Source organism: Macaca thibetana, chromosome 19 (genome assembly GCF_024542745.1).
Source record: "Macaca thibetana thibetana isolate TM-01 chromosome 19, ASM2454274v1, whole genome shotgun sequence".
Taxonomy (NCBI): Eukaryota; Metazoa; Chordata; class Mammalia; order Primates; family Cercopithecidae; genus Macaca; species Macaca thibetana.
Genome location: NC_065596.1, coordinates 23,046,649 through 23,067,937, shown reverse-complemented (window position 1 = coordinate 23,067,937; position 21,289 = coordinate 23,046,649). Strand labels below are relative to the sequence as shown.

The 21,289-nt window shown below is 62.9% G+C and overlaps 2 protein-coding genes across 13 annotated transcripts; both read left to right on the top strand.

Annotated features, from left to right (window-relative positions):
- The first annotated feature begins 281 nt into the window (after window positions 1-281).
- On the top strand, window positions 282-20,296 carry FAM174C (family with sequence similarity 174 member C). Of its 3 annotated transcripts, XM_050771195.1 has the most exons (4): window positions 282-285; window positions 16,647-16,938; window positions 18,268-18,384; window positions 19,857-20,296. In XM_050771195.1, the coding sequence occupies exons 2-4, from the start codon at window positions 16,652-16,654 to the stop codon at window positions 20,275-20,277; spliced, it is 825 nt and encodes a 274-aa protein (XP_050627152.1). In that variant the 5' UTR covers window positions 282-285; window positions 16,647-16,651; the 3' UTR covers window positions 20,278-20,296. The 3 variants fall into 3 exon arrangements, with proteins under 3 accessions (XP_050627152.1, XP_050627153.1, XP_050627151.1); XM_050771196.1 differs by lacking the exon at window positions 282-285 and having other exon boundaries at window positions 16,544-16,938; window positions 19,845-20,296; XM_050771194.1 differs by lacking the exon at window positions 282-285 and having other exon boundaries at window positions 16,607-16,938.
- CIRBP (cold inducible RNA binding protein) lies at window positions 5,061-15,886 on the top strand. 10 transcript variants are annotated; one of them, XR_007721661.1, is made up of 9 exons: window positions 5,061-5,346; window positions 5,666-5,855; window positions 12,035-12,143; window positions 12,247-12,353; window positions 12,437-12,575; window positions 12,657-12,738; window positions 13,077-13,147; window positions 15,402-15,535; window positions 15,729-15,886. XR_007721661.1 is itself a non-coding variant. In XM_050771213.1 (8 exons), exons 2-8 carry the CDS (start codon window positions 5,760-5,762, stop codon window positions 15,404-15,406), a joined length of 609 nt encoding a protein of 202 aa, XP_050627170.1. In that variant the 5' UTR covers window positions 5,061-5,346; window positions 5,666-5,759; the 3' UTR covers window positions 15,407-15,886. The 10 variants fall into 10 exon arrangements, 6 of the variants coding, with proteins under 6 accessions (XP_050627170.1, XP_050627169.1, XP_050627166.1 ...); XM_050771213.1 differs by having other exon boundaries at window positions 15,402-15,886; XM_050771212.1 differs by lacking the exons at window positions 15,402-15,535; window positions 15,729-15,886 and adding an exon at window positions 13,523-14,265.
- Window positions 20,297-21,289: the final 993 nt, after the last annotated feature.

Genomic DNA, 21,289 nt, shown 5'->3' with positions numbered 1-21,289 from the left:
GGAGGGTTCCTAGAGTGGGGTGTCAGCTCAGAGAGTCAGAGGCACGGACCTGGGTCCCAGGGCCCCAGGAGGGGGTGGGGCAGGGGCCAGGGCCCTGAGAAGTTCCCACGCTCCCTCCTGGCTGCCGGGTGGGCAGGAAGCAGCCAGGGCGTGGGAGGGAGGAGCCCAGCCACTTCCTGGTACCCAAGGCCGGAAGTCCCTTAGGGTGTGGGGCAAGGGCCTGCCTGCCTGCTTCGTGGCCTGGGCAGGACCGTGGCCCCCTCTCAGGACCTGCCGGTATGGGGGAGACCCGACCACCAGCTCTCCCCAGCCCCAGGAGTCGGGGGGGGCTCCCAATTGGCCAGACCCACCCACTGCCCTTCCTGGAGTCTCATGTCTGTGTGGCTTGCTGCAAGGAGATCACCAGGCTAACTGGGAGGACCCAAGGTCCTGCAGGGTACCCTGGGCTGGCTGGCGATAAGAGGCCTGGCTTGACCCAGCCCTGGGGGGCCTCTCTGGCCACACCTCCTGACATTCCAGCCCTTCCCAGACCTGGCCTTCAGCTCCAAACCTGGCCTTTGCCCCTATCTAGGAACACCCCTTGTCCGGCTGTCCCTTGCTGTCTGGGAACTTCCCCAGCCTGTGCCTCCCACCCCTGTCCGCCCAGTCCCCCAGACCCCACCCTTCCCTCTGTCTGCCCCCAGCCTGGAGCTCCCCAAGAGCCCCACCAGCACTGAGTCCTCTCTGGGGTCCCACCTCCATCCGTGTCCTGGCTGGGCAGAGAGAGGGCAATAATACTATTGCATGTCCTTTTGTTTCTTTTTTAACCTGTATTTTCTCAGGTAACAGGAGTTGCCTAAGAGAAGTAACTGGGCTTCCATTTTATAGATGGGAAAACAGAGGCCCAAAGAGAAACTTGGCCCACCCCAGAGGATTTGGGGTGTTTGTTCAATGGTGTGACCTCCACCCCTTATCCCATCTCTAGGGGCCCCAGCACCCGGAGCCCCGAGGGGAAGGGGCACAGGTCCAGGGAGTGGCCTGGGAGCACCTTCTGAGACCCCTCTGCCCCTCCCAACGCCCAGTCAACCCCAAATCATCCCACGCCCACGGCAGGAAGGAGGATGCCCAGTCGGGCGGCCACCCGGCGCCCGTCCCTGGTGCGGATGACCCCTCGGGGCGCAGGGCGGGGGTGCGGGTCACCGACGCCCGGCCTGGGGTCAGGGCGAGGGCCCCAGGGTGCCACCCGCCCCCTCGCTGGGCGGGGTGGGGAGAAGGAAGGAGGATGTTGTCTGCAGCACCTGCTGAATCACAGGGGCTGTGTCTGCATCCTGCAGGGTGGGGGGCGCGTCCCCTGCACTCCAGGACCCGCTCCTCGGGATGCCGACTCCCACCCCAGCCTGGGGATCCCGGGGGTCAAGGCTGTGCCCTGGGGACGTGGGGTGGGGTGTGGAGTTCCAGGCTCAGAGCCCTGGCCTGGTGGGGTCAGCCCAGCCAGGGGTGCAGGGGGCGGAGGGGCGGCAGGCAGAGGCCACGTGTGCGTAGGGAGGCACGGAGAGGTAAACTGAGGCACAAAGAGGGCAGGGACCGCTGGGATCGCGGGGGGCGGGGTCGGCCCTGGATCGCTCCCTTCCCCCTACCATTGAGGAAAAAGCTGAATGGGAGGGGGCGGCCCCCGGAAACCCGCCGGGATGGAAACGCGGTTTCCAGGGCAACGCGCCGCGAAAGGAGCCTGACGTCACCCCGGGTAGGGCGCCCCGCCCGCCCCCGTCCGCGCGTCGGGCGGCCCAGGCCCCGCCCACCAGCGGGGAAGCCTCACTGGTGATCGCACCGCTCGGTCATCTGCATGCACCAGTAGCAGCGCGAGGCAGCCTCCAGAAGGCGGACTTCAGCACGGTAGGGCCGAGTGCGCAGACGCATGAGCGGAGGCGCTGCGGCCCCGCCTCTCTCCCCGCGCGTCTGCAAACTTGGGGGCGGGAGGCGCAGCCGAGGGTCTGACGGCTGCGGCGGGGCCTGGACGGAAGAGGGGGCGAGCCCCGGGGCGCCGCACGTGGACCCCCGGCACGGGCACGCTCACGTGCACCCGTCCTTTCACGCCAACGCGTTTCCTGCTGCCCCCACCCCTGCACCACTGTACGTCCCAGACCCCGGCCCAGCCTCCCCGCGGTCCCTAGGCTGGGGTTGCTCAGACAGGAGGCCAGGAGGAGGGGGGCTCTGAGGCTGAGGCTTTGCCAAAGGAGCAGGAGTTTGCCAAGTGTTGTAGGAAGCGGAAAGGGTGCTCCAGGTAGGGGGCACGGCGCGTGCCAAGGCCCGGAAACGTGAAACCAAGTGCATTTGGGGAGCAACCGGGAAGTCAGTTAGTGGAGAAAAATCAAAGATGGGCGGAAAGGCGAGGCTGGCAAGGACCCTAAACGGTGATTCCCCAAGTCGGCCACTGGAGGGATGACTTGAGGGACCAGGGAGAAGGAGAAGGTGAGAGGGAGCGGCGGCCAGGACATCTGGGAGGTGGCTGGACCCATGGCCTGGACTTTGCGGGGCGGTCGAGTTGGATCGATGATCGATGGGGACCCTGGCGGCCTCACCCTGGGGGGGGTAGAGACGGAAAAGGAACCACGGTGTGCCCGGAAGGTGGTGGCTTTAGGTCCACAGGGAGGTGGTTGGCAAGGACGGGGTAACGGGGATGGAGGAGGAAATCTGAAATGCTGGTGTGAGCTCTGGGCCAAGAGAAGTGAGCACTCAGGAGGCAGGAATCCCCCGTGCCGCCCGCTGCTTGGCTGTGGGCTCCAACTTGGTGTGTGCTCAGAGAAGGCAGTGGTTGAAGTGAACAGGGCCTGTGCCAGGTGGGGAGACTGTAGCCAAGGTCTTTGGTGCAGCCTGGCCTCTGGAGTGGCCTGGGAACAGAGCTGGAGCTGCAGGGTGGGAGCTGCCCTGTGGCTGGGAGCCCGTGCTGGCGTCCCTGCCAGGCGGTGAGCTCACAGGTGGGCAGTGCTTGGAGAGACGCGGCAGCTGTGGGCGGGCAGGAGAAGGTCAGTGGAGGTCATGGCTTTCAGCTTGAGGCCGGAGTCCTCTGGGGGAGGCCGAATGGGCCCTTGGAGCTGGCTTGGGAGGTGGCTAGGGTGGACAGCAATAGAAGCCAGGCAGCCAGGCCCCTGGCTTGGAGCCACTGGGTTGGAGGGACTGAGCCGGTGCCCAGGCACAGCCGTCCCCACAGGGCCTGGCCCCACCCGCCCTCCTCTCCCAGCACCATGGGAATGGGAGTTACCGGGCTGGAGGCTGGGGACGCCACCACCCCGTTGCCAAGGGCGTTGGGGCCCAACCCAGGAGGCCGGTGCAGTCCCACCCACGGGCCACCCAGCCCTGGGAGGGCAGAGAACTGGCTGCCTCTGGGGTCACTTGGGACAGGTGAGCAGCCCAGCCTGGCGGGTGGGGGAGGGGAGGCTGTCACCTGGGCCCTGACTCTGCAGGGGCCCTCCTGGCCTTGCCTCCACCCTCTGTCTGGTTCTCACTCCCTCCGTTTCTCTTTCTTTTGCCTTTCTCTATTTGTTCCCATCTCCCGCTGTCTCCCCAACCCAGTACCACCATCTCCGCCCCTCCGTCCCTTCCCTGCTTCCGCCCCCTCTCTGGGGGCCCCCCTCACCCTGGGGCACATTCCAGCCTCCTCCCCCGCCTTGCAGCCCCTCCCTGGAGCCAGCTGCCTCCTTGGGTGCCAGAGCAGAGGGAGTGGGCTTGGGCCGAGGTTGGAGGTCGGGAGCGGGTGGGAGCCTGGGAGGGCGCCCCCAACACCTCTGGAATGTGGGCGGAGCGGGGCGAGGGAGACAGCTGGCTGCCACAGAGGGCATACGCCCCATACTGAGGACGCTGCCCACACTCAGCCCTGCGGGAGAGCAAGCAAAACCAACGGGTGCCGTCCCACGCGGGGCCTGCACAGCCATCCCACACCCCAACCAGCACGCCCGGGACAGCCCTCCACAGGCCATGCATTTATGGTGCGGCTGGTGTGCCAGGCTCCCAGATACACAAAACTCCCCACCAGACACACCCCATAAACCTGCCCCCTACCTCAATCCACTGCGTGACCCTAAAACAAACAGCACCTCCTTGCTCAGCCTGGGCCAAGGCCTCCAGGAACAAAACCCCAGCCTGCAGAGTCACACCACACCCCACAGCTGTCACCAGATACAAAGAGGGCCCTGACCAGATCCAGAGAGGGCAGCAGCCTTCCCCCACAACCAACACACGCCTGGGCGGGGGCAGGAACACCCCCAGGGCCTCCAGCCACAGACACTCACCCACTCACCTCTCAGTGCACCAGTGATCCCTGCTGCCCAGCCAAGCTCGACTCCAGGCTGCTGGTCTGGGTGGGGGATGGAGAGGGGTTCCCAGGTGAGCCCCAACCTACGCCTTCCAAAAGTCTTTCTGTTCATGTTGGAAATACAAATGAAACAGGAGAGTTAGCATAAGGGACGATTATTATTTTTGTTGGTTTGTTTTTGTTTTGAGACAGAGTCTCACTCTGTTGCCCAGGCTGGAGTGCAGTGGCGCAATCTCAGTTCTCTGCAACCTCCACCTCCCGGGTTCAAATGATTCTCCTGCCTCAGCCTTCAGAGTAGCTACGATTACCACACCCAGCTAATTTTTTTTAGTAGAGAGGGGCTTTCCCCATGTTAGCCAGGCTGGTCTCTAACTCCTGATCGCAAGTGATCTGCCTGTCTCGGCCTCCCAAAGTGCTGGGATTACAGGTGTAAGCGACTGCACCCAGCCCAATTTTATGTATTTTTAGTAGAGAATGGATTTCACCATGTTGGTCAAGCTAGTCTCAAACTCCTGCCCTCAAGTGATCCACCTGCATTGGCCTCCCAAATCGCTGAGATTACAGGTGTGAGCCACCATGCCTGGCCACAATTATTAGTATTTTCGAGACAGGGTCTCACTGTCCAGGCTGGAGCGCAGTGGCTCCATCACAGCTCACTGTAGCCTTGCTGGAACTCCTGGGCTCAAGCGATCCTCCTGCCTCAGCCTCCTGAGTAGCTGGTACTACAGGTGAGCACCACCATGCCCAGCTAATTTTGCTTATTTTTCTGTAGAGACGGGGTCTAACTATGTTGTCCCGGCTGGTATCAAACTCCTGGACTCAAACGAAAGTGCTGGGATTACAGGCATGAGCCATCGCTCCCGGCCTGCGTACGGGATGATTCCGTGTGGACTGCCACATCAAGGAGGCGAACAACAAGGAGAGCCGGTCGCTGCGTGGAGCTATCTTTTGCTTTTGCTGCTAACTGCCCTCGACCGACTTCCTACCAGGTCTTCCCCATGCGCCTCTGACCTCAGGAGGTGCTGCCGGCATGCCCACCTCTCAGATGAAGCAGTGAGGTGCGGAGAGTGTCCTGGGCACTGCCTGCCTCACAGCTGGGCCCCTGACCCTCCAGGGTCTGCCTGAGCAACCATGGGTGCCTGGACAGGTGTCCCCTCGCCCATCTCTCCGCCTGGATGTGGGAACCTTCCAGGCATGCTAGGGCGGGCAGGTGCCAGGTGCCTCTCCAGCAAGATGGAACATAGGTCTCTTCACCCTCACTCCATAGGTCCTGAGCCCCTGCAAGTGCCTGGGCGAGTAGGGGGACACTCTCCACTCATCCCACTCCACTGTTGCCTGCCCCAGGCAGGGCCTCTCTGAGCCTGGTTGTCTTTGCAGGAAATCCCGACTCTTTGGCCTCTGTTAAGCACCGGATCTGTAGTCCCACGAAAGGGAGCTGGGCCCAGGTGGGGATCCCTCCTCCTACCCCAGGATGCAGCATCTGTTGCTAAGCAGTGGGGACTCCAGAGTCCCCGGACCTTTTCCCAGTTTCAGAAAGCAGGAGGCTGCATCCCCAGCCTCCACGCAGGTGAGCCTAGACCTCGGTCAGCTTTAGGGTGTCTGTGGGCCATGCAGAGTCTTGGACCTTTCACAGACACCTGATCTGCATGTCACAGACATGCATGGGCGTACATCACTGCAGGTCTGCCACGTGCTGGCTGGTCTGGGCCCCAGCAGAAGGGGTCACCGATGACTCTGCAGCATCCCGTGTACTGAAAGAGTGACCAGGTGTGTGAGTGACCCCAGAGCAGGTCGGGGCCTTACCCATCCTCAGCCTGTCTACTGTGTGTGCCTGTGGCCGGCAGGGTCTCCGGATGCCCAGTGCATGGCGTATCACTTTGTGTCCAGTGGGTGTGAAGCAGGGGTGTGGGTGTGCACCTGTGTGTGGCCTGTGACGGGGTGTGTGTGCCAGGGATGTCCATCTGTGGCCCAGGCCTGGCCTTTGGGCTGCTGGGATGGCCTGGCTGGGGCAGGAGTGGACAGGGCCTCCCAGCCTCCACATTCCTGAGCTGTGACTCAGGCCTGTGGGGAGGGGGTGAGTCACAGGGAAGGGAAGCCGATCCACCCTGCGACCGCATCTGAGGAACAGGAGGGAAACTGAGGCTGCAGAGCAGCTCAGACAGGCTTTCTTGTGTAGCAGCCCCTGAATCTCAGGCCCGGGGTGGGGGTGGGGGGCCGGGGCCTCCCAGGGGACCTGGGATCCCACCCCCGGACTCAGGTAGGGGCTGAGGGGAGGGGCAGGTTTAACCCTTCCTCCTCTGGGCTTCTGAACTCTGGGCCGCCCTGGGAGGCGCCGCTCCCGCTGACACACAGCACGCGTGCCTACCCCAGGGACATGAGTCACAGCACCAGGCATGGACACATATGCTCTGTGGGTCCCGGCACACCCGAGTCACGCACACGCAGCCCTGTCCCTGGCTGCCCCCACATCCATATCCGGATAAGCGCCCACCTCTTTGTGTTGCACACACAGCGCCACGCAGATGGGTTCCTGCGTACTTGCACACATGCAGGTGCCTGGAGCTCCGTGCACACACCTCCAAGACTGTGTGCACACCCCTATATGCCCTGCGCTCCGACACAGGCCAGCCTGGGGTCCCTGCACACCCCACATCGTATGCACTCGCACACAGCTACACATTCGTGTCTACACAAGCTTGTGTCTCTGTACTCTGCCCACGGGCACACATGTGCGCCACACCTGGCAACCCGCACGCCCGGTCTCTGAATCCCCCACCCTGGCTCTGGGCCCCGCGTACTGGGGCCAGCTGGGCCTGCTGCATCCTCTGCCAGGACGGTCCTATTTCCGCGCCCCCGCGGGGCAGCCACCAGGTGCACGGTCCTGGCCCCCGCCTGCCTAGGAGGGGGCGGTAATTATGCGGCCCCGGGGTACCCCCCACGCGCCTTTCATCCCCGGCCACGCCCGTCCCAGGCCTAGACGCTTTCTACCGCCTCCCGCCCGGTCATTAGTCGGGGTCGGGGGAGGACCCGGCGTCCGGCGGGCGGGGCCCCGCGGGGAGGGAGGAGCGGTCGGTGCGGGAGCGAGGGGCCCCGCCCCCGTCTCCATGGCGACGCCATGCAGGGGCGGGGGCCCGGGAGGAGTATCTGGGTGCAGGAGGCGCGCGCCCCCTCCGAGACGGCAGGCTGGAAAGTGGGCGGCATTTGTGAATGGGCCCACGGGGCCCAAGAGAGACACGCGGGGAGCAGTTTCGGGGACTCTGGCTGATCCCCGCGCCTCGCCGGGCAGGGACGAGCCCCGCGCGTCGGGCCCGGAATAGCAGCCTCGCCCCCGCCTGGCGCGGCTATTTTGAGCCCCTCCGCTGGAGCCGAGGCGCGGGGGCGGCGGGTGGTTCGGGGTCGACACGCAGGCTGCGTCCTCGCCCCGCGAGATTGGGCCTCTCGAGGACTGTGCACTGTGGCCGCGCAGGGCTGGGCGGCGGGGCTCCCTCTCCCACGCGAGGCGTCTGCGCGGAGGGGCACCAGGAGTCCGGGCGCTCGACCCAAACGCCGCGGACGGAGCGAGGCCGTAGCGCCCCCTCGTGTCTGCAACGGGCAGCGCGCCCCAGTCGGGTCTCGCGTGCTGAGCTGCCAGCAGGGGTGGATGACGGGGTCCCAGCCTCCTGAGACCCTCGATGGGAACACAGGGTGGCGGTGAGACACCTGGGAGTCACAGGTGCTCGCAGACGCAAGTGACCCCAGAGGCACAGGTACGGACACCGGTCCCACACCTGGAAGCCGGTGCGCAGTGCTCGGCGCAGATGTAAAGCGGCAGGTGTGCGCAGGTGCGCGTCGACGCCACCCTGGGAACCCAGGACGGCTGCGGGCACTCACGGAGCCCGCACCCAGGAACCGGCTCGTAGTAAGCGCTTAATAACTAGGCGCTGGCAGAATGAATGAATGAATGAATGAACACGGCGCTTTACAAAACCAGGAAAAGACAGAGGCTCACAGAACCAGGGAGTGATGGGTTGCGGGGGGGCGGCAAGAATTATGCAATTATGAAAGGGCCGCTGTGGCTACCGGGGACCCCCTCCAACGCCCCCCCTACAAGGGCTGCTCTAGGGCCAGGGAACGTCCCCGCCCTGACTGCTGGGGCTGGGGGCTGGGGGGCAGATCAGAAAGAATGGGCCTGAATTGCTCCCTGGCTGGGCATGCCTAGCCCGCGTCTGGGGCTCCAGTGGGTGGGGGGGCCCCTCCCGCACGGACGGCGGGCGTAGGGGAGCTCGGTGCTGATGTCTCTCCCCGCTCCTTTAATAACCACCCTGCGTGAGTGGCTGACGCAGCAGCCGGCTGCTGCTGACGGGGAGCGGGGCGGCTGTAGTGGGGGGGGGCCGAGGTGCAAAGCGGGTGGTGATGAGTCACACAGCTGCTGTCGGGGGGAGGGGTCTTGAGCCCATGAGGGGTCCCAGAGACCTTGTCACTGGAGACAGCGCCCTTGGCTACCCCCACTTCGATCCACTTGAGGGTGGGAGTGAGTCTGAGGCCAGGAGTGGGACCGGGATTTCCCTGAGGTGAGCCGCAAAACGGGGGTCTCTGTACTCCAACTCCCCCCAGCTTGTGAGCAGAGGGTCAGCCCTCCTGAGACTTTCTGGGGCAGAGAGGCAGGGGTCCACGCTGGTTTCTTCCACCAGGGCCGGGGGAGGGGGCAGCATGAGATGAGGCCTGGGTGAGGAGCAAGTGGTGGCCATAGAGGGCTCCCCAGAGGCTTTGGGGCCGCCGAAGAGTAGGGAGTGAGGGTCCTTGCATAGCTGGTTCTCCAGATGGCGGAGGCTTTGAGACTCCCCTCTATCAGCCAGGCTCAGTAGGGGAGGTCTGTGGAAGGAGAGAAAAGGCCTGGGTGGAGGAGCAGAGTGGGCCCGGCCCGGCGTGGGGAGCGAGTGCGCATTGGGTGTGCAGCACGGTGGGAGGGGAGGCCGAGGGCCGGGCTGAGTGCTGGGGTGCAGTGGGGACTCGGGGTGTTCGCCTGCACCCGACAGCAGGGACGCACAACACTATCTGGCCAGGCGAGTGTGGGGGTGTGGGCGATGCACCCAGCCGTGAAGTCGCGGTTCCAGTGGGAGTTAGGCTTAGGTGCGGGTTGGAGTTTGTAGGCAAACTGGATTGCGTAAAGTTGGGGTGCACCAAAGTGTGGCGAAGTAGGAAGAACTGGGATTGCGAATGTTGGGGTTCGCATGAATGGGGTTGTCTTTGTTGGGGTTTGGGTGGGCATGGGGTTGATGGCAGGAATGGAGTGCTGGGGTGCTGGGAAAACTGGGACGTCGGTTGTAGTGGCAAGAATATCACGACAGGTATCGGGGTTCAGATGAAGTTGGGATGTCTGACAGCCGGGGCTTGGTTGGGTAGGGGATCTGGGCTAGGTTATGTCGGGACTGCTGGAGCACAGGCAAAGTCGGGGTCCTAGTGACACCCAGAGGTCCCCATGAGGCCGGAGGCCTCGGAACCCGGGCTAGAGGCCCATTTGTTGCCCGCCGCGGGCCAGGGAGAGGGCACGCGGAACTGGGTCAGCCCCGCCCCGCCGCGCGCTGGCCACGCCCCCCGAGCGCGGGCAGGGGACTGCGGACTGGAAACGTCCCGGCCAATCGTCTAGCCCGACACCAGCGCGCGGGAGGAGGCGGAGCCGAGATAGACCCGGCCCCCAGCTCATGAATATGAGACGCAGGAGCGGCCTCTGATTGGTCCGGGAGGTGCAGGGGGCGGGGCCCGGCGGCGGTGTATATAATGCCGGGCGCCGGGGCGCCCCCCCCTCACTCGCGCGTTAGGAGGCTCGGGTCGTTGTGGTGTGCTGTCTTCCCGCTTGCGTCAGGGACCTACCCGACTCAGTGGTGAGGGCCCTGGCGGCACCGGCTCCGAGGAACTCGGGGCGGCGGGCGGCCTGCGGCGGCCAGGCGAGGCGGGGCCGCAGCGGCACGCCCCTGGGAGGGGGCGGTGCCGGGGCGGGCCCGGGGTGGAGTCCGCCCCGCCGGCGGCGAGGGGCAGCGGGAGATTGGGCCGAGTAGCGGCCAGAGGGTCTCTCCCCGCCGGCCCGGGCCGCCAGCGACCGGCTTGCCGCCGCAAAATGGCGGCCGCCAGCTCGAGGCTGTGCCCAGCGAAATGGCGGGAGCACCGAGTGCCCGGATGGAGTGGCGCAGGGCGCGCACGGGGCGCATGCGCACGCGGCGGGGGCGGGGCCACGTGGCGCGCCCGGTCTCCAGGGCCGGTTTCCCTGCCGTGGGGCTGGAGGTATCCATAAACCAACGCTTTTGTTTTCTGAGCCTCATTTTTCTCCTTTTCCCATTGTGATTGCATGAGGGAAAGGACGGCCTCGCAAATCCTGGGTAGGCATGGCCCGTTCCAGTGTGATTCCTCGTCTGCCACGTCGTGCTTTGCGCCCAAACTTTGGTCCAAGTTGGCACAGCCCCCAGTGCCAGACTTCCAAGTCTAGTTATCAGCGCCACTGGGTGGTGGCCATTCCCAGCCAATGAATGCTTTGTCTGTGTCAGCACTGACTGCGCCCTTAAATAGCCAGTTCTCCTGAATGCCAGTTCTCCTGTCTGGAAATCCTGCCTCATCATTTCCGGGGCCATCCCTTCCCGATTCCCGGCAGAGGTCCTGTCTGTAAAAGTTAATGCCTGCCCCGAGGTGCCCCCCAGCACGGGGCGGCCTCCCTGACAGCCAGCCCCCCCCCCCCCCGGTCTCGGGGAATTTTACAGTGAACAGAAGCACGTTCTGGTCCAGCAACAAGTAGAAGTCAACTGGTTAGGGTTGGAGTTGGCACCAGTTCGTAAAGGGGAGAGAAGCTGAGGGTGCAGTCCTGCCCACGGCACGACTGGAAGATTCGGGGCTGGGGGGGGAGACACCGGAGGCCCTGTCCCATGGGGAGGACCGTGACATGGGTGCGGCCTGCTTTTAGTCTGGGGGGTGGAGGGAGCTGAGAAGCGGACTGTAATCAGTGTGGTAAATCAGTTTGAATTAAGTCTTAGGTAGCTGAGTGCGGTGGGTTACACCTGTAATCCCAAAACTTTGGGTGGCCAAGGTGGGAGGATTGCTTGAGCCCAGGAGTGAGTTTTTTTTTTTTTTTTTTTTGAGACAAGAGTTCCATCCAGTCTTGTTGCTCGGGCTGGAGTGCAATGGCGTGATCCCGGCTTACCGCAACCTCCGCCTCCCGGATTCAAGTGATTCTCCTGCCTCAGCCTCCCGAGTAGCTGGGATTACAGGCATGCACCACCGTGTCTGGCTTACTTTGTATTTTTAGTGGAGATGGGGTTTCTTCATGTTGGTCAGGCTGGTCTCGAACTCCCGACCTCAGGTGATCGGCCCGTCTCGGCCTCCCAAAGTGCTGGGATTACAGGTGTGAGCCACTGCATTCAGCCGAGCCCAGGAGTTTCAGACCAGCCTGGGCAACAGAGCGAGACCCCAGCTCTACTAAAACAAAAAGAAAAAATTAGCCAGGCGTGGTGGTGCACATCTATAGTCCCAGTTTCTTGGGAGACTGAGGTAGGAGAATTGCTTAGACTAGGAGGTGGAGGCTGCAGTGACCCATGATTGCACCACTGCACTCCAGCCTGGGTGACAGCTTAAGTCCTAGGTACGAGTTTCCGACAATGAAAAACAATAACCTGATTTTCTAATATTTCCCCTAAAAAACACATGTCATTTACATAAAATAGGAAGCGGGGAGAGGTGGTGAGAGATGACCCCTGTTGAGGATTTCATTGGTGTCTGCCACAGGCCGCCATGGCATCAGACGAAGGCAAGCTTTTTGTTGGAGGGCTGAGTTTTGACACCAATGAGCAGTCGCTGGAGCAGGTCTTCTCAAAATACGGACAGATCTCTGAAGGTGAGGCTGGTGCTGGGCCGGCGGCCCGGGTGGGGCTGGCTTGTGCTCCTCCTGACTGTAGGTACAGCTGGGTGCTGACTGCAGACCTCTCTCCCCTGCACAGTGGTGGTTGTGAAAGACAGGGAGACCCAGAGATCTCGGGGATTTGGGTTTGTCACCTTTGAGAACATTGACGACGCCAAGGATGCCATGATGGCCATGAACGGGAAGGTGAGGATCAGGGTGTTGAGCGGGAGCCCTGTCCTGAGGATGGGGCACCCACCCACTAACCTGTGCCATCCGCTGGTCTCCAGTCTGTAGATGGGCGACAGATCCGAGTAGACCAGGCAGGCAAGTCGTCAGACAACCGATCCCGTGGGTACCGTGGTGGCTCTGCCGGGGGCCGGGGCTTCTTCCGTGGGGGCCGAGGACGGGGCCGTGGGTTCTCTAGAGGTGAGTGCCGTGAGTTGGCCCTTTGGGGATGCTGTGAGGCACTGCTGGTGGGAGCTGGTACTCACTTCTTCCTGTATGCAGGAGGAGGAGACCGAGGCTATGGGGGGAACCGGTTCGAGTCCAGGAGTGGGGGCTACGGTGGCTCCAGAGACTACTATAGCAGGTGAGGGGTGAAGACCAAGCCGGGCACAGGGGTGATGGTGGGATGGCCAGCTTCAGTCCCAGGTCCCTGGGGGAGCTGAGATGAGGCTGGCTGGGCAAGGAGCAGAGGCGGGAGGGGCCCAGGCCAAGAGGAGAAGAAACTGCTGAAGAAGTGGCAGAAGCGGGAAGGCCAGGGGGGCATGGCTGGTGCAGGTTTCGGACGATTTCTGAGACTCTACCCTGCTGGGGTCCTTGCGTCCCCAGAAGGGACAGCTGGCATGGGGGCTGACGGCTCAGCCTGCTGTGGCAGAGCAAAAGCAGACTGGTATCCTCCGGTACTCATGTCTGTCTATCCTGCAGCCGGAGTCAGAGTGGTGGCTACAGTGACCGGAGCTCGGGCGGGTCCTATAGAGACAGTTACGACAGTTACGGTAAGTCACGCTCCGAGGGTGCCACGCTGCTGTGGCCTGCGGTGGGAGCTCGGTTCACCTTGGCACCTTCTCCAAGCACTTTAGGCTGGACACTCAGATCTTGTCACTGCGCTTGCCTGTAAGAGGCGCGTCTGTCCTCTCAGAGCCATTTCTATCACAGGACACAAAAGCCAAATGAGACTGACCAAAAAGGCAAGGAGAGCGAGGGCCCGCTGGGCAGTCAGCATAGGTGCATGTGTGGCTGCAGGCCAGCCTCCCTCGGCTGTGGGGGGTGGTTGCTCCCCGGTCGCAGGCCGCGCCCTGGTCTGGCCTCTGGGGTGAAGCTGCCTCTCGTTGCTTCGGTGCCTTTACACTGTGCCTGCTTCTTGTCCTCAGCTACACACAACGAGTAAAAACCCTTCCTGCTCAAGATCGTCCTTCCAATGGCTGTGTGTTTAAAGATTGTGGGAGCTTCGCTGAACGTTAATACGTGTAGTAAACGCACCTCCTTGTATTCCCACTTTCGTAGTCATTTCGGTTCTGATCTTGTCAAACCCAGCCTGACCGCTTCTGACGCCAGGATGGCCTCGTTACTAGACTTTTCTTTTTAAGGAAGTGCTGTTTTTAAGGGTTTTCAAAACATTTTGAAAAGCACTTCAGATTTACTTTTTTGACCACGAGCCATGAGTTTTCAAAAAAATCGGGGGTTGTGTGGGTTTTTGGTTTTTTAGTTTTTGGTTGTGTTGCCTTTTTTTCTTTTGGTGGGGTTGGCCCCATGAAGTGGGTGCCCCACTCCTCTGAGATCGAACGGACTGTGAATCCGCTCTTTGTCGGAAGCTGAGCAAGCTGTGGCTTTTTCCAACTCCATGTGACGTTTCTGAGTGTAGTGTGGTAGGACCCCGGCGGGTGTGGCAGCAACTGCCCTGGAGCCCTGGCCCCTGCGCCCATCTGTGCTGCGCGCCCCACAGTAGACGTGCAGACGTCCCTAAGAGGTTCTTGAAGATGTTTATTTATATTGTCCTTTTTTACTGGAAGACGTACGCATACTCCATCGATGTTGTATTTGCAGTGGCTGAGGAATTCTTGTATGCAGTTTTCTTTGGCTTTACGAAGCCGATTAAAAGACCGTGTGAAATGAACCTTGCTCTGACAATTCCCTTGCATTGCACCACACACTCCCTGCTGCAGGCTCCTGCAGCCAGACCTGAGCAGAGAGAAGGCGGAGAAGCAGCAGGTCTGCAAGCCTTCCCTGGGGCCTGCAGAGAGAGCTAGAAAGGGAGGCCCAGCAGATTGGCGCTGGTCAGGGTAGGGGAGCCAGGCGGGGGATGGGAGCGGGCAGCTCAGGCCTCAGGGCAGCCCCGGGAGGCTTCTGGCAGTGGTGGCCAGAGGGCTGGACTGTGCGGGCAGCTTAGCAGGGACAGTGGACGTGCACCCGACGCTGACCTGGACTGCCTCAGTCTAGAAGCAGGCCAGAGAGCGGAGGCATGTGGCATCCCAGGGCGACCTCAGACGGCCAGCCGGTTAGCTAGTTCTGCTGTTGCTTCACGAGTTCTGAGCGTTCTCTGCTAGCCTATGGAAGCTGCAGCCCTCGGAGGACAGAAGTGTTGTGCGCCCAACAGAACCCTCTGAGACGCAAGCTGCTCCCTTGGCTAGCTCATATGTGGAAATAGCCCTGTAATTCGAGGTAACTCCTTCCGCTCGTGCCCACATCCCTCTTGTCGAGAGCTCATTGAAAGTCATGTGCCCGGGGAATGTTCCTGTGACTGTTTTTTGTTTTTCCTTTTTTTTCAACTTTTTTTTCTTCTTCAATTAAGCTGGAACTAAAGTCAGGCCTGGCCATTACGCTCCCCACGTGCAGCCAGGTGCAGGCTGGGCCCAGTCATGCCTGGCTCTTAGATAAGGTCCCTTAAGCAGGATTGGAGACCAGTGAATGCCCCCACCTTTTGGATTTTTTGCTCGTCAATTGACTGTCTTTTCCAGACCTCTTAAGTCACACTCTTAACTAGCTTTCTCTGATGTATGTTGCCGCCATTAGTTTTTTTCTAGAGCCCACATTGGCCCATGTAGCTCCATCCCATGCGGGTAGCTGGCTCTGGCTGCGCCCCCAAGGCGCAGACCCGCCCTGGGCACGCTGGCCTGTGACGGAGCCTGAGGTCACAGCCCCGTGACTAGCCTGAGACCTTCCTAGGGGCTGTGGCTGTTTCCGGGGAGGCCGGGAGGGGCAGATGTGAGCCCCGTGGAGGACGCTGGGAGTAACGCTGCTTTGCTTTGGCAGGTTGAAGGGGCCCGGCCAGGACTCGGGGAAGGGTGGCCTGAGAGCAGCGATGACCTCTGGGGTCACTGTCCCAGGAGGGACTTCACCTGCAACAAGAGCTGGAGGCAGCCGCTTGTCCCGGAGGCTTGTCCCCTGTAAGTGCTTTCGGGAAGAGTGGCATGTGGCGCTGAGCCCTGTCCCGGGCGGAACCTGGGCGTTCCAGTGAGTCCTGCTTTCCTGCACCTGTGGCCCCGCGGCGGGCGCCTTTCGGTGTGTGTGGGGTGCCGGGCAGCGCCTCCCGGAGCGCCTGGAGCCCGCGCCTCCCTCCCTCCTCCCTCCTCCCTCCAGGAGGCGCTTCCCCAGCGAGGTGCGGGCTCAGGGCCTCAAGTCTCTCCTGGAGGACGGGCTGCGGTGCGCCGGCGGCTTGCGGGGCGGCCAGTCCTTGCCCACAACGATGTGGAGCCCTGTGAAAGTCGGATTCGAATAAAGGGCCACGTGTGCACCCAAAAAGCCGAGTCTGTGGTTTGGGGGGCTGTCGGCAGAGTGGGGCCACCGGGAGACAAGCCTGCGGACCCCGTTCAGCGCACTAGCAGCACCCGACGGGGAAGACCGCACGGGTCACTGGCGCGCAGTGACCGCAGGGCTCGCCACTGAGGGGTTCGCAGCGCGGAGACGTCGGTCCCGCGGGACCTGAGGCGCAGTCGGCTTCGGGGGCGCGGGGGCCGCGCAGGCGCTGTCAGACCCCGTCTTGGGCCGAGCCCCCGGTTCCCTGCAGCAGGCTGGGGACGGGGCGCCTCCTTCCTGGGCCCCGGACACAGCCGAGGCGTCCTCACTGTCCGTGAGGCGGGGGCAGGAGCGGCGGGGGCCGCCCCGAGGCAGGTGGGAATGAGCGGCCCGAGGTCCTGAGGTCGGCGTCCGCCCCGTTCCCCCGCTACCAGCCCGACTTCCTCGGAAGCCACGCGCCCGCACACCGGGCTGGTAATCCTGGACTCTGCCTGCGGCGCCTTGCCAGGGCTCCCACGGGCGGGGCTCCCACGGGCGGGGCTCCCACGGGCGGGCTCCGGGCCTCCGCACTGGCTCCCGGAGCCGGACGACGAAACAGGCTCAGCGGCGGGCGCGCGGGGCACTGTGGGTAGCGCGAGGGCTCACCAGGCGAAGGAGGGGCCGGGCGTCAAGCTCCGCCCCCGCGCCCCATTGGCCAGCATCATCATCGCGCGTCTGACTGACAGCCGTGCATAGGGGCGGGGCGCCGCCACCGCTTCCGCCGGGCCATGGGGCCGCGCGTGCTGCCGCCGCCGCCGCCGCCGCTGCTGCTCCTCCCGCTGGCGCTGCTGCTGGCGGCGCTGTCGTGCGGTGCCAAAGAGGCCTCGCCGCCGCGCCCCGCGCAGGTCACGTCGCCGCCGCTAGTCGTGACGAACGGGAGCCAGCCGGGCGCTCCGCATAACAGCACGCACGCGGGTCCGCCGGTGTCGCCGGGCTCGGCGGTGAAGCGCTCTTTCTACGTGATCCTGGGCTTTTGCGGCCTGGCCGTGCTCTACTTCCTCATCCGGGCGTTCAGGTGCGTCAGGCGCACACGGGCACCGTCTCCCAGCGGTGGCCAATTAGCGCGCGCCTCGTGCGTCACGTGCCGGGCCGCGGGGTTCCCCCCTCCCTCCCGGTCGGAGTGGGCGTGGGCGGGGCTGTGCGGGGATCGTCACGTGGTGTAGGCGGGGCAGGGCCACGTGACTCGCCCGCTCTCCGGCCTGCGCCCGGGCGTCGGGGTGCGCAGCGTCGCCGCCTCTTAATTCGGGGGTGACGCTTCCCGTTTCCCATATGGAGCCACGGAAGCCGGAGCGTGCCGGGCAGGGGTCAGGCCCTGGCGGGGCGAGGGATCCTCCTTGGCTCCTTGTCGCCGGATGCCGGTCCTCGCTCTCATCTTCCCGCTTGCAGCCGCGACCCTTCCGTGGAGTCCCGATTCTTTTCCTTTGTGCCTCCACCCGCTGAAGCTGGGCCTTCGCCAGCGTCGGCCACGTGCCCGCCTTGGGTGCTCCCACAGCCCAGGAGGTGCGGCTGCGTCCCCAGACCCTCGCGGGTTCCAGCTGTAGGCAGCCTCTGGACAGGAGGGGCGTCTGCCTGGTCAGACCACCCCGGCTTCCCTGGCCTGTGGGCCCAGTTTTCTCTGGGCTTCTGACTACCCAGTGTGGCTGCTGCTTCCGGGTGGGAGCGACACAGCGAGGACCTTATCCCTCCCCATCACCACTTTGGCAAAGTCAAGCTGCTTATCATTTTTTATGTTTTTTTGTAGCAATGCGGTTTCGCCATCTTGCCCTCGCTGGTCTGAACTCCTGGGCTTAAGTGATCTTTCTTTCTCGGCCTCCCAAAGTGCTGGCATTATAGATGTGAGCCACTGTGCCTGGCTATGCTGCTTTTTAGGGGCCCTGTGCAGAGCCTCCTCGGTGCTCCACACCCCTTCCTGTGGAAGCACCTGCTGGGCGCTCTCCCCTGCCTGTGCCCTGCACCCTCCCTGCCTCCCTGGCTGCTGGGGCCACCAGTGGCTTCGCCCTGAGACAGCCTTCCATTCTGTTGTCTTTGGTGAAACCTCACCCCTGTGTGAGCCTCAGTCTTTTCATCGGTGCAACGGGAGTGACATCAGCGTGCCTCTTCTGGGGTCCTGGCACAGGGGAGATGGGAGGGCCTGCTAGGGCACGTGTTTTCTGACTGTCACCGCCTTGGGAGAGAGTGGTAATCACTTGGCGATTAGGACGTGAAAGAAACAGGCACAGCAAAACCAGGGAGGTCTGCAGCAGGGCTGGGGGATCCGGTAGAGGATGGCAATGAGGGTCCTGAGGGAAGGAGGAGGCAGGATTGGCAGGGAGGGACCATTGACAATGCCTGGACCTACTTCCAGGTTGAAGAAGCCTCAGCGGAGGCGATATGGACTCCTGGCCAACACCGAGGACCCCACCGAGATGGCCTCGCTGGACAGCGATGAGGAGACGGTCTTTGAGTCGAGGAATTTGAGATGGTGTGCACCCTTCCCCAGCTCTGGGGCCTCGGTGGGCAGGCTGGGCTGGAGACTCAGCAGGATTTGGTGACTTGGGCAAGTGATGGAGTGGTCCCTGCAATCACAGCTGACAGCAGTGGTCAGGGCATGGTCTCCCTGGGCAGGGGTCATCCCTTCTCCCAGCCTCTATTTACAATTTTTTTTTGTAACTTAAAATTTTTATTTATTTATTTTTGAGGCGGAGTGGCACAATCCCAGCTCACTGTGACCTCTGCTTCCGGGGTTCAGGCATTTCTCCTGCCACAGCCTCCCAAGTAGCTGGGATTGCAGGCACCCGCCACCACCACGACTAGCTAACTCTTTGTATTTAGTAGAGATGGATTTCACCATGTTGGCCAGGCTGGTCTCCAACTCCATATGTCAGGTGATCCACCCACCTGGGCCTCCCAAAGAACTGGGATTACAGGCGTGAGCCACCGCACCTGACCTAAGTTTTTGTTTTGTTTTGAGACGGAGTTTTGTTCTTGTTGTCCAGGCTGGAGGGCAATGGCATGATCTCTGCTCACTGCAATCTCCGCCTTCTAGGTTCAAGCAATTGTCCCATCTCAGCCTTCTGAGTACCTCGGACTACAGGTGCCCACCACTATGCCTGGCTAGTTTTTGTAGTTTTAGTAGAGACAGGGTTTCTCCATGTTGGCCAGCCTGGTCTCGAACTCCTGACCTCAGGTGATCTTCCCGCTTTGGCCTCCCAGAGTGCTGGGATTACAAGCGTGAGCCACCGCATTCAGCCTTCTTGCATCTTTAAGACAGGAAGGTGGCTGCAGGGCTTAGGGTAGTGGGTGCTCGATCTGGGCCCCTCTCTGAGAGACGAGGTCTAAGTCAGGTGCAGAATTGACCATAGGATGCTTCTGAGCGAGCAGCGTCAGGGAGGGCCTCTCCCTGATGTGTAATGGGGCTGGCTCCTGGAAGAGTATCTCAGGCCGAGGGAACAGCAGGGACAGAGGTGGAGGCTGGGCAGATGTTGGCGGGCTGGGGTAGGCCTGGGTGTACAGGCAGGTGTTGGGTTAGCGGGGTTCTGGGCAGGGATTGATGGCTATGTTGTGCTGCAGTGTGGCTGCTGGGGGGACCTTGGCCTGTTGAGGGGTGGCAGGCATGGAGGCTGGGAGACCAGGGGACAGGGCGGCTTCTGGGGACAGTGCTGACTTTTCGAGCCCCCAGGGAGGGTGGCGTTGGGATCCCTCCCCAAGGTCTTACTCCATTCTGGGAACTCCTCCCAGGTTTTTTCTACCTCCTGGCTGGGGGCCTCTTCCCCCAGGGTGGGCAGTTGAGCAGGGCCCAGGAGGCCAGGGGAGGAAGGGTGGGCCCTGGTGGACTGAGGGGGCCTGGACAGGTTGCCTGCTCCTACCTGACCTGGGTGAGCCTCTGCCCGGCAGGGTGGGCCCTTCACTCCTCACCTCTCACCCTTGACCCCCTGCTTCCAGATGCTGAGCCAGGGAGGCGGCCTTTCCAGCGGCCATGAGGGAAGGACAGGAGATGGGACCCACCCCAGTGCCCAGCAACCCCCCGCTCCACTGCTCATTCCCCTGCTGGCCCTGGGGCTGGCCTCACCCAGTGCCAGCCCGAGAGCTCTTTTTGGAACCTGTACAGCCTGCCTGCCTACTGCCACCTGCACCTACCGCCGGACCACACAGCCTCGCCTCCTGGATGCTGCGCCAGCCTGGCCGAGGGTCCCAGGTGAAGACCGGACGGGCCCCGACAGCTGCTGCCCAGGACTCTGAGGCCCCCTTGCCTGACTGTGACTTGTGTGTCTCCCCTGTCCCCGCGGGGCCATGGCAGCCCAGAACCGAGGCTGGGTGGGCAGGTGACCCAAGGAACCTTTCTGGGAGCGCCTTCCCGCTGGGCTGGGAACAATAAATGCAGCCATGTCTCGGCAGCTGGTGCTGACCCCGTGCCACCTCCAGGCCCGTGCATACTGGTGCGGCCAGTGCGGGGTGGGTGGTGGAGCAGGGCTCAAGCCAGCCTTGGTCTGTCTGCAACCAAGCTTGGGTTCTCCAGCCTTGCCCCCAAGTGAAGAACCCATCTCCAGCTGCCTGGGATCAGGCCCTGCCTGTGAGCACCTCTTTTCCTAGAGGAAACTCCTGTTCCATCTGTCAGAGCCCCTGCTGCAGACCCCCTTCTCTATGCCATCTTCAGCCTGGGTCTCATGGGCCCTTCCCTGGAGGATCCCCACATCACCTCACGGATACCTCTGGCCATGATTCCGGGGAGCCCCAGAGCTGTGCTGTAGGAGGCTGGAGTTCCCCGCGGCCTGGGCCCCCATGCCGGACACTCCTCCCCCATCAGTCTCCTGTAGAACGTGGAGCCTGAGACCCCATCCCCGGCAAGGCGCTTAATCAGCTTCCCTGGGGCCTTGTTCTTCCTGCAGGGGTCTGTGTCTGTGCGGAGTCCAGCTCTGGCCTGTCCCCCTGTCCCCCATGAGTTTAGCCTTGGAGAGACCATGGTAGGTGGGTACCCACAGCTTGAGGTCTCCCCCAGGCAACCTAGCTGGAGCCGCCACTGCCCTGGCGTGAGGAGGAGCCACCAGCAGGTGGCAGCCTTGGGCCGCCCAGTCCCCTCGCTGTCTCCCTGGTCCTAACCCTTCACGTGGGAAAGCCGGTCCGGCACAGCCCATTTGTCTCCCCACTTCCTGAGCCCACCGCGTCCCCACGTCCACCAGGGGATGGGCAGTCCCTCAGGTTTGTGCTGACCCTGCCTGTGCCACTGCCAGGGTTGGGAGGGGCTGTCGCCCCCTCAGACCAGGGTCCCCTGTCCTGGTACCATCTGCTCCCTTGGGCATCTCCGTCTGACCAGACCCTGCCAGGACTGTGCTCACGTTTCACCTTCCCCCTCCAGTACCCCGGGTCCTCTGCTCTGCTCTCAGCCGCCG

Coding starts and splice junctions, on each gene's coding strand:
- CIRBP (XM_050771209.1), top strand. CDS start 5,760: ATGCAGCATCTGTTGCTAAGCAGTGGGGACTCCAGAGTCCCCGGACCT. Junction 5,856..12,034: donor CATCCCCAGCCTCCACGCAG/GTGAGCCTAGAC, acceptor TGTCTGCCACAG/GCCGCCATGGCATCAGACGA. Junction 12,144..12,246: donor ATACGGACAGATCTCTGAAG/GTGAGGCTGGTG, acceptor TCCCCTGCACAG/TGGTGGTTGTGAAAGACAGG.
- FAM174C (XM_050771195.1), top strand. CDS start 16,652: ATGGGGCCGCGCGTGCTGCCGCCGCCGCCGCCGCCGCTGCTGCTCCTC. Junction 16,939..18,267: donor TTCCTCATCCGGGCGTTCAG/GTGCGTCAGGCG, acceptor ACCTACTTCCAG/GTTGAAGAAGCCTCAGCGGA. Junction 18,385..19,856: donor GAGTCGAGGAATTTGAGATG/GTGTGCACCCTT, acceptor ATGCTGAGCCAG/GGAGGCGGCCTTTCCAGCGG.